The 10932-nt window shown below is 42.9% G+C and overlaps 2 protein-coding genes across 3 annotated transcripts; one reads left to right on the top strand and one right to left on the bottom strand.

The window, feature by feature from the left end:
* The first annotated feature begins 1477 nt into the window (after positions 1 to 1477).
* Positions 1478 to 5202, top strand: LOC6600159 (probable insulin-like peptide 6). The gene is made up of 3 exons (XM_002025206.2): positions 1478 to 3147; positions 4493 to 4697; positions 4769 to 5202. Exons 1-3 carry the CDS (start codon positions 3034 to 3036, stop codon positions 4918 to 4920), a joined length of 471 nt encoding a protein of 156 aa, XP_002025242.2. The 5' UTR covers positions 1478 to 3033; the 3' UTR covers positions 4921 to 5202.
* A 1484-nt stretch (positions 5203 to 6686) lies between these two features.
* On the bottom strand, positions 6687 to 7958 carry LOC6600160. 2 transcript variants are annotated; one of them, XR_003408993.1, is made up of 3 exons: positions 7761 to 7958; positions 6899 to 7697; positions 6687 to 6839 (listed from the first exon to the last, which is right to left on the bottom strand). XR_003408993.1 is itself a non-coding variant. In XM_026990902.1 (2 exons), the coding sequence occupies exons 1-2, from the start codon at positions 7878 to 7880 to the stop codon at positions 7119 to 7121; spliced, it is 699 nt and encodes a 232-aa protein (XP_026846703.1). In that variant the 5' UTR covers positions 7881 to 7958; the 3' UTR covers positions 6687 to 7118. The 2 variants fall into 2 exon arrangements, 1 of the variants encoding a protein (XP_026846703.1); XM_026990902.1 differs by having other exon boundaries at positions 6687 to 7697.
* Between the last annotated feature and the right edge of the window lie 2974 nt (positions 7959 to 10932).

Here is a 10932-nt window from a genome sequence, read left to right on the forward strand (position 1 = left end):
CTCCCACTTCCACTCCCCACCAGTCTCATCGGAAAGAACTGCGGTTCACAGTCCAGTTCGATTAAATAGGGATTTCGACTTAATTTTAAATAGTAATTATTGAAAAGTCAGTAAGGAATAAGCAAGCTTCAGCCAGAAGCTTTTAGGATTTACTGGCCTGGCCATCAGGACAGTTGTGTATGTACATATGTAGTTGTTCCATTCACCTCAAGATTTCGGTGAACTGCACCCCGGAAAAGTTTCAGCTAGATAGTTTCAAAAATGGAATGTAATAAATAAATGGATGTGATTAATATGTATCTATAATACAACAAACTGCTTTGATCGATATCGATGATCTATACTTTATAATGGTTTTTGAGTTAAGTAGATCCCTTGAAAGAGGTCAAAATAACAATACCCATTAACCAAAATGTGGCAATTACGACCTACACGTACGAACGTTGCCATATCATCGGGAGGGAAGATGCTGTTCGGATGGATCCACTCTATTTGCTTCTGTTTTTGTTGCTATTGCTGTTGCTGCTGTTTGCATTTGTCACTCTCAGCCAGATAACGCACACACGCACATGTGCACGCACACAGGCACGCTCAAAGGCAATCTCGTGAATATTATTGTCAGTGTACCCGGCCGTACTTAATGCCGAACACACACAGTCCCGCACACACAGTGGCCCCCACAGTGACCCAAAGTTGATTGGATGGATGTGTCATGGCCAGACATTTGTTTTCTTTCATAAGTTTTGTTTACTTTATAGGCTCTTTGTACCAAAACATGCGTCTCTACGTTAGAAACCTGGTTCCGCTCGGCCGCTTCCCTGGACGTGGCTTTCACGTGCACTGACACCCATAGGCCCGGAAGCAGTGTAACTGTAACTGCATATGTATATGCGTTACGATATGCTCTATTACGAACCAAGTGATACCCAGTCAACGAAATACATACGTAAGTACATATGTTCATGTGTACATACATATGTACATACATACTATATGAACGAGCTACTTATGTACACATTTTTGTACTATATACATACATATGTCGGATCCCATTGATATTGATCCCATTCATGCTGTTAGAATTTAACGATCATAATGATTCGTGATGGATTTTCAGTATCACAGTCGAATCGCTCGTAATACAGGTGGTTATTTATTTTCGATGCCTAGGTAAGTGTAGACGATAAATTGTATTCCTGTGAAAGCTCTAAACTGTATCTGTGATGATTGTGGTGATAAAAAATATGTGCTCATACATACATACATGTGTGTGTGCATAAGTTTTCCCTCTGCCTGCTGCATGCATCTCCACAAATAGAGTATACCTTGGACTCCTCGAGTACCGTTTACAAGAAGCACACCCGATCGCGAACGAATGGAACGAATACGATTTGCCGACGACGGCAAGAGCGGGGCTTCGGCTTCGCGAAGCGCTGGCCGCACTTAAAAGATTCTTTTTCAATTTGGCTGTGAAACAACGAAGAACGTGAGCAATCCGATCAGATCTCTCAAACGCGAACCGATTCCACACAAAAGGCAGTGCGGAGCTTACTGGAATTCGGGCGAATGTGCAACGAAAGTGAAACGAAGAGCAGCAGAAGAACCGGAAGTGAGAGAAACAGAAAATTAGAATACTTTCAATTTAAGGCAGTCTAAGCCTGGAGCACACTCACTTAATTCAAGTCACTGAGGGGCTTTGAACAATTGGATCACACTAAGTGGCAGGCAGTGTAACATTCGAACATTTAAAACACACTTAGTTAATGGTGCAGTGTTAGCTTCGAACAACTGGAACACACACACACACACACTCAATTGGATGGAGTGGAAGTGGGTGTATGAAAGAAACAGCAAAGCAAGCGGCAGGAAGTGGCCAAACTAGCGAGCGAGAGCGACAGGGAGAGAGAGCGAGCGTAAGACAAGACGAGTAAGACAAAGAGAGATAACCGTCAAACAGCAGCAGAGCAGCGCCAGCGCAAACAGCTTCCAGTCGCAGTCTAATTTTAGCACACTGATGTCTAAAAATAAACAACAATTCCACAGGCACACAACCACAAACTCGGGCAAACAAACCCATTGAGAGCAGGAGAGGAGGGAAATAGCCTGCAGATCAGAGAGAAGTGTAAAACAGTTTCGATTCGAATTCCGCTTTCGTAAGTGTCGCGCGCGATTATCAGCTATTTATTCCACAGAAGCGCGCTGGCTGTTTATAAGGATAGTGATAGCCCAAAATCTGCGGCAACGCCAAAGGGTGCAAGGGAACGAACGAAGCAAACGGTGCGAACCGCGCAGGCGCAGCTTACGGGCCTTACAGGGAAACAGAGGCACAGATATAACGAAAAGGAGCCATCACAAAATGCGAGGAGCGTGAGTTGGCAGAGCGAGAGGAGAGGCTAAGAGAGTGCACATGACGAGCAATCGAACATCGAGCATAGAACATCACTCAGCGGCCGGACATTGAGTTGGCTCGGGCCGGCCCAGGCACGGTCTACTTTCGAGATTCCACGTTCCACAGGGAAACGACGCCACACGAGATGCAACAAGAACTGCAGCTGAAGCACTCGAGCACACCAGCAGCAGCCCAAGCAAAAGCACGCGTCACCCCCCCAGTGCAGTTCGATTGCCCCAGCCGCAGCACAGACACTCGCACCAATCGCCTATCGATCCCGATAACTCATTGAAAGACAACTCAGATCCCTGTCGATCCGCTTCGGTGCACAATTGTGTTCTTTCCGCACAAGCGGAAAGCTTCCCACAACTATTTTCGTTTGTTTTTTTGTGCACGTAATACCACCGCTCACCCCTCACTAAGCCCCATACCACAGAGGGAACTCCCCCAAAAAGATAAACGTTAGTGTTATCGATTTTTGTTGCTTTTTGTTTTGTTTTCGTCAATTGAATGTGATTTTGAAACGGTGTGATTGCAAAAGAATTAATATGCAAATTACCAAAAAGAAAGTTCCTTAGGCAAGTGATAATACGACAGAACTCAAGAGAGTGCACGCATATACACAAAATACAATATATACACATATGTCCTACGTATATCCACAACACATACATATATCTGCGTACATAACAACACAAAGCAAGGCCCAGACAACTAGAATATACTCTTTCTACGCCCGGGACACGCAGCATGCAAACGTGAGTAGTGCCGTCCAGCCTTAGTTTTATAGGGGAGACTTTAATTTCAAGAATTGATACTTAATACTTTAATACTCTATTTGGCAATATAAAGGGCAAGTGCTATTATCATCTGTGTTTGATTCCTCAGTACAACAGCTAAATTCAATTCTTATCTTAGGTTAAACAAAACTTAGTTTTGTTTGGACGGGCTAAGAATTCCTTCAAGGAACTTTTCTTCAATCTGTCAATAAAATAAGCAGCAGAGACTGTCTTAAGCGGCAATCAAAAATAGTTCACAGAATGCAAACTTGATTTGATATAACCAAATTGATCCCTAACAGACTCAAGCGAGTTTTCTTATAATCAATCCTTGGAAAAAGATTCCATACTAAGAATGAATTAAAACCCTTTTGGATCCATTTGCTACAAACTCTTGATATTCGAGAAACACTTATCTTTTCCGACAAGCTTATCAATATTCAATTAAACCGAAATGAATCGTTCAAGCCGAGATCAATCTAGCCGAACAAGCAATCGAAAATTCCAATGCTGCGAGTATATGCGAGTGATTGGGTGCAGCAATACGATAGCTCTGTCACAGGATGACCGATCGCCTCTTGTTTATTTCCCACTCGGTGCAGTATACGCGAACGCGAAAGAAGTGGAAAACATTGAACCACATACTATATATAGGGTCGGCTCTGGCGGCTGGAAGCTGATTCTCAAAAGCAAACAAAAACAAAGCCACATGGGGCATGCCTCTCGCCCGCGTCTCTCCCTTGGCTCACACACTCCCGTTACTGATTGTGTATAAAAAGAACTCATGTTCCAAATGATAAGCCGATTCAGAGGCAGACTGGAGGTTTATTTTTAAACACTGAAGTTTATGTAAATATTTCCTGGCCATCCCCAGCGTCAACTCAGGCCCCAGCGCCAGCCCTAGACCCAAGCCAAGCCCCGATCTAGCGTCAGACAAAAACAAAACCACAATCGAATGGGATCTGAATTAAAAATATAGTAATATTTGACACTGATAAACGAGGAGCCGGTGTCCCATCGCACAGACCCAGAGGCGGGTGGTACCGTGCGATATATGTAAGGATATCCGGAAAAGCGTTACAGATAAAAAACTTGAAAAATACAGATAGAACAGGTGTAAGCCAAACTTCCATAGTTAAATCTCGAAAGCTGCACATTACGAGTAGTCTTAACATCTAGCAATCGTTAATATGACTTTGTTAATGTACCATACATTCGCTTTAGTATTCATTAAGTAAATTTATACTGGAGATGGATAGAAGCATAGAGAACCCTTGAGAAAACTTTTTCAAGTATCCCTAACCTAACCCTTCTTTCGTTGCAGATGATTCTCGCAGTGCCAACATCTAAAGTTATCGTAGTGCTGGCCGCAGTCATGCTGGGCCTGACGCTGTCTGGCAGCCCCCTGACCGAGGCGAGTCCTGTGACCACCGATGATGGTGGGGTGCGCACGCGCTGTGCCGACATCCTAGCCGAGTCCATACAACTTATCTGCAGAAATCGCACTCGCTCGCTGGCCGATGCCTATCGTAAGTTTCGATACCGACACCCCTGAAAGTTCCATACAGATAAAATAATCAATGCGTTTACCCCCGAACAGCCAACAGCTTTGGGCGTCGCAACAAGCGCCTCTCCCCCGACGAGATATTCTACAGACCACTGCAGAACGGTCCCACCCACGATTGTTGCAGCCGTCCGTGCAACTACACGGAACTCAAGCAGTACTGCGCTCCCCCTGAAAGTGAAAACTGAATGAGAAATCTATCACTAGAACTAACCACCAGATACCCTTTCAAGCTAGGCGTACCGTACAGTTGCATACATAAATATTGCACCAGCATCCAGATACTATTCACCACCAGCACCAGCAGCAGCACCAGCAGCAGCACCAGCAGTAGCAGCATCCAGAAAAGCACCAGCATCTACAACCACATAGAGTACACATACACTTAGTATATTCCACTAATTTAAATTACGCTCTAATTGCACTTTGTAAAAATAAACATGCGAATGCGAGAAATCCTTCTAGGAAAATGCCCACTTTGTTATGGACACATCCATCTGATATTTGTTTATACGTATAAATAATCGTAAATATATGCTTACTTCTCATGTTCTTCGTATGCATTTGAGACACTTGTGAATATGCTCGTTATGGTCTACTTTGAAACCTCTTCTCCTTGAACTGAGCTTTTCCACTGCCTTCTCCCAAATTCAGTTGTTCGAATGAGAGTTCGAATGGTGGTGTTATTGATTACCCAGCTTATTTCCATTTCAATTTCCTCTCCCGAAACCGAAACGGAACCACTTGAAACGAGGGGGAACGTTGTGAGTTGCTGCGGACACCGCAACTCTACGGTTATACCCGATACTAAGTCAGTATGGCTCTCCTCCGGCAGACGCCGCTAATATTTAACGACACGACAAAGAGTGCGTGCGAGAGAGACAGAAAATCAGTCTGAGCGTGACGTAACCAAATTTGGTTACTCTAGCCTTAATAGTCTCTGAGATTTGTGGTTGCCTCAGATTTTCGTCCTTTGCGGGGGCGGAAGGGGGTGTGGCGAAATTTGGACAGGAAACGGTCAAGGTCCGATATCACAGGAGTGTGGATACCAAATTTGGTTGCTCTGGCTTTTATAGGTTCTGAGATCCTTGAACTCATATTTTGCAATTGGCAAAACCGACCATGAAACCTGTGTGTTAGAGTGAGACAGAGCGAGAAAGAGTGAAATTGTTTTCGTGATTCTGGCTGTAATAATTATACGATCTGGTTCAGATTTTGCACTCTAAAAGATATAGTCATCTTCTACGATTCTGCGTTTTTAGTTTTCTCGTATCGTCGAAATTGTGGATGCCACAGATTTTCGCCCTTTGTGGGGGCGGAAGTGGGCGGGGCAAAGTTTTGAAATATTTTTGGAGCAGTGACATATCACAGAAGTCCCTATACTTTATAGGGTCGGAAACGATTCCTTCTGGACGTTACACACATCCACTTTTACCACAAATCTAATATACCCCAATACTCATTTTGAGTATCGGGTATAAAAACATTCCTAGACAACCTCATATCGAGTTCATAGAGAATATCCTATGTCAGGACAATATCTGCCACTCTTCATTTGACGCCTCCATTGTTGGTTTTATAGCACACAAAACGGGACAGCCATTTGGAGTGGCATTCAAGGAGATTGTCAAGGCTTGGGTTCGGTTTGAGTTGGGGTTCGGATGAGGGTTGGGGTCATGCAAAATGCATAACACTCTGCTATCCCCGTGCTCATTCGTTCCGGTCATGCTATTCGACATTTGAAAAGCACCACCACCCATCCCACACATTTGGACTGGACGGGGCTGAATGGGGGTCACGAGGATGATGACTACAAATTAGATTACAAACGCTGACGATGAGGATTTTAATGATGGTGCAAATCAGACACAGAAGGGAATACCTTCGAGCATCCCTTGGCGACGCCATAGACAAAAAGATAGTGCAATACTAAATAGCTGACCACTACAAGAGCTTTGATTGAATTTCACATATTTAATAGTTGTTTAACTCTACACATCTTCTATTGCTCCTCGGTAGAAGGCAGCATTGGAGGAGATCGGTCTCCTTCTGGTCGACTGCCTATGAATCTTCATCATCTTCGTTGATGTAGGCTTTTTTTCTTTGCCTGGCGGGAACAAGCTGAATTACCCTACCTCCACTTCCATTGCAGTCCTCATCGCTTACCGCATTCGACGGTTGGGGATTTTCTGACGGTTTCCTTAAGAGGCCCATCAGTTTCCTACTGTTACTTCTTACTGTAAAGTTACTCGTCTTCAATTGAAACCAAAAAAAAAATATTTTAAAACGAAAAATGGAAGAAGAACAAAGTTCTAGCCCAGTTCAGGGCTACTCTGTTTTAAAAATTATTTTTTACTGGAATTTGGATGATCTCACTGCTAGCGACCTATTGCTTGGGGCCGAGCCGCTTGTAGTAGATGGTTCGACAAAACCTAGCTTTCGAGGGCTTCCCATTTTCATCCAGGGTTTCCTGCTCCAATCCGTCTTTCTTCGGCAATTCTTTCGACAAACAGATATTGTTTGACTGAGCAATCACTTTCAACCGAAGCCTGCGATCCCACATTTCTGGATGCGGACCATTTGTTAATGCTGTTGTAGTTGTGATTTCCATGGAATCTCTTTGGACAGCTCGTTTGCCGTATTTCGTATCGAAGAAATCCACCAAAAGGTCTACTGAAGATACATTTTTTATGACCGTATCGTCCTTGGCATTTGTCGATGACGATTTATCAATAGAATCCTGTTTTGGGGTAGAAAGCACCTCGAAATCCTGTCGGCAAGGTGGTATCACCCGACTCATTCGAGGAAAAGGCATGGCTTTTTCAACCGCCGTCTCGACGGACACCGAATCCGCGTTGGGCTTGCGAAACAGATTTTGGAAAAACGATCTTCCTTGGATAGGTACTGTGGGCTCTTTGTCTTCGGGACTGGTCTTTCCTTTTCCCGATGGCGTTTGATTCTTGATCTGTTTTTGGATAGAGCCCATTGGAAATCTTTTTCGCGGAAAGATAAGAACTGTGTCACCTACCTCAGTCGGAGGCAGAGGCCCGTGCACTCTTCCCTTGATAAAAAGATCTCCCTGAAATACCCGCTTCAAAATCGAAAATGATTGCCGAAGCCACTGGTTGAGTTTTCCCACTTGGGCCATTACGGAATCCCGCACAATGACTGTTTATGACATTTGCTTAGCCTTAGAACAGCTTTAATTTTCTTGTTTTTGTTTTCGATTTTTCAAAAGAACAAATAAATTTCTATATTTTAGACCGACCTCTCTCGTCAACTGTTTGCACTATACTGAACTTAAAAAGTGCCGTGTTGTCGAATAGATGTTTGGGAATTTGATGTTGTTGGAATATAGACTACTAGGTTCTGGAACGTTTCAATATGACTGTGAAAAGTCTTAAGTTCCCAGTCAGGAAGTTGTCCGGTTGAACATGTCAGTGGAGCATTATTTTTCGTGCACGCACTTGAGCGATATAGGAAATGGCATTTCAAATTTTCTTCATTAGCCTCGGAAAATATGAACACTAATATTGGTAAAAGTTTTCCAGAAGAGCAATTGTCCTTAAGTACTCAACGCAGGGGTTTTTGACAACGGACAAACTGGAAGATGGGCCATAACATAACATGTCTGGGTCAAAACAGAAGTGGAGCAGAGGGTGAGAGCACAGTGGAAGGATAAATGACACCAGACAAACTTAGCCGGCTTTGGGTTTAAAGTCCAGGCTGGGACGTTTCCCAAGTTTTCATTCTTCGCAGCGAATCCTTAGAACAGCCCAGGCATTTACTCACGGGGTTGTTAGGCAAAAAAGTGTTCGGAGGACTTTTCCAAACAGTCTTCAAAGAGAGAGAGGGCGGGGAAAAGGACCAGGCGAGTCAACAGAAGTCATATAAGGGTAAATTCAACCCCAAAAGAAGCTCGACAAACAAAAACCGATAGGAAAATTCCACCCACACACATAAGAGTTGGCCACGTAGATTCATCTCGCATATGGAGGAGTCTTTTGAATGCGCCAGAGCAGTCCCATCTCGTCAGTCACTCAGCCCCAAAGAGTGCGTTTGTTTTCTAGAGCTTGAAGAATGAAACCCACTTAAATGGAATGAAATAAATGTTAAAAACTAAAACTTAACATAACGGCACAAGGGGAACAAAAAAAAGTGAATCAATGAGCATACAAAAATCCCATTAAAACTATTTTCAAACGCCTAAAACCTGCAGTTAAAATATAAGTACAGTACATATATGTATGTATGTTATTATGGTTGGGCTTGATTGAACGGGCGAAAAAGAAAGGGTCGGAATCGAAGGTCTCAGGGCATGTTTAATTTCTTTTGGTATAAAACAGTATAATATAACTGTTCAGCCCGATTTGAGCACGTTTACAGTTGCCGACTTGAGGTCAAAGCTGGAAAATACGATATTTGGCCAATCGCTCTGATCGGATTGAATTTTTTGTTGTGATCTAGAATATTAAAATATAATTTAATGAAGATTTTCAAAATGCTTTAAAAAAATTTAGACAATTAAAAGTGGTTAATGATACAGCCGAACGTGCTTATGCAAGACTATAACCGAATACTAACCAAAAATGAAGATTAGTTTCAGAAGTTGATAAACGTCGCAAAAGCAAATTCTAGTTATTCTTTTTAATGTATCAATTTTTTAATATAAATATACAAATACAGGGCAAATCCACTTTCTACGAGCACTCCTCTTGACTGTTTTCGGACACAGCGAGCTAAAGTCATGATAAGACTCTCGCCATTCTTTGGCGGCATCTACATTTGCTGGAGACTCATCGTTGGGATCAGCCAACATTGATATCACTGATATCAAGATAGTTTCCACTGCAGACGTCTCCGTTTTTATACCCGATACTCAAAATGAGTATTGGGGTATATTAGATTTGTGGTGAAAGTGGATGTGTGTAACGTCCAGAAGGAATCGTTTCCGACCCTATAAAGTATATATATTCTTGATCAGCATCAATAGCCGAGTCGATTGAGCCCTGTCTGTCTGTCCGTCCGTCCGTCTGTCCGTCTGTCCGTCCCCTTCAGCGCCTAATGCTCAAAGGCTATAAGAGCTAGAACAACGATGTTTTGGATCCAGACTTCTGTGATATGTCACTGCTCCAAAAATATTTCAAAACTTTGCCCCGCCCACTTCCGCCCCCACAAAGGGCGAAAATCTGTGGCATCCACAATTTCGACGATACGAGAAAACTAAAAACGCAGAATCGTAGAAGATGACTATATCTTCTAGAGTGCAAAATCTGAACCAGATCGTATAATTATTATAGCCAGAATCACGAAAACAATTTCACTCTTTCTCGCTCTGTCTCACTCTAACACACAGGTTTCATGGTCGGTTTTGCCAATTGCAAAATATGAGTTCAAGGATCTCAGAACCTATAAAAGCCAGAGCAACCAAATTTGGTATCCACACTCCTGTGATATCGAACCTTGACCGTTTCATGTCCAAATTTCGCCACACCCCCTTCCGCCCCCGCAAAGGACGAAAATCTGAGGCAACCACAAATCTCAGAGACTATTAAGGCTAGAGTAACCAAATTTGGTACACACACTCCTTTAAGATGTCACTATAAAACGTATATCTCAGAATTTCGCCCCACCCCCATCCGCCCCCACAAAGGACGAAAATCTGTTGCATCCACAATATTGCAGATTTGAGAAAACTAAAAACGCAGAATCATAGATAATGACCATATCTATTAGATTGCTGAATCTGGATCAGATCAGATCATTTTTATAGCCAAAAGGAACAAATCAATTTGCAGTGGCTACGCAGCGCCCGACGTCACGCTCAGACTGATTTTCTGTCTCTCTCGCACGCACTCTTTGTCGTGTCGTTAAATATTAGCGGCGTCTGCCGGAGGAGAGCCATACTGACTTAGTATCGGGTATAACTCTAGAGTTGCGGTGTCCGCAGCAACTCACAACGTTCCCCCTCGTTTTTTTTAGTTTGCAATTGCAATATGGATATATGTACATATTGGCTATTGGCAGCACACTTCCAGGATCTTGCCTTGATTTCTATATTCAGCATTATTATTTTAATAATTATTTTATGTTTATATTATTTATTATTATTATTATTAGGTTTGCTACGCCTTGCACAGTATCTGCCGACTTGAGTCGCCAATCGCAGATGATTTACTTTCGGACGAAACTGAATAAAA

The sequence above is a fragment of the Drosophila persimilis genome, unplaced genomic scaffold, assembly GCF_003286085.1.
Source record: "Drosophila persimilis strain 14011-0111.01,24,50 unplaced genomic scaffold, DperRS2 tig00000622-arrow-arrow-pilon, whole genome shotgun sequence".
In the NCBI taxonomy this organism is placed as follows: domain Eukaryota; kingdom Metazoa; phylum Arthropoda; class Insecta; order Diptera; family Drosophilidae; genus Drosophila; species Drosophila persimilis.

Bases quoted from the DNA above. Each gene is read 5' to 3' on its own strand.
- LOC6600159 (XM_002025206.2), top strand. From the start codon at position 3,034: ATGTCCTACGTATATCCACAACACATACATATATCTGCGTACATAACA. The intron at 3,148-4,492 runs GTGAGTAGTGCC...CTTTCGTTGCAG, and splicing joins GGGACACGCAGCATGCAAAC to ATGATTCTCGCAGTGCCAAC. The intron at 4,698-4,768 runs GTAAGTTTCGAT...ACCCCCGAACAG, and splicing joins CTCGCTGGCCGATGCCTATC to CCAACAGCTTTGGGCGTCGC.
- LOC6600160 (XM_026990902.1), bottom strand. From the start codon at position 7,880: ATGGCCCAAGTGGGAAAACTCAACCAGTGGCTTCGGCAATCATTTTCG. The intron at 7,698-7,760 runs GTAGGTGACACA...ATCCAAAAACAG, and splicing joins GGCCTCTGCCTCCGACTGAG to ATCAAGAATCAAACGCCATC.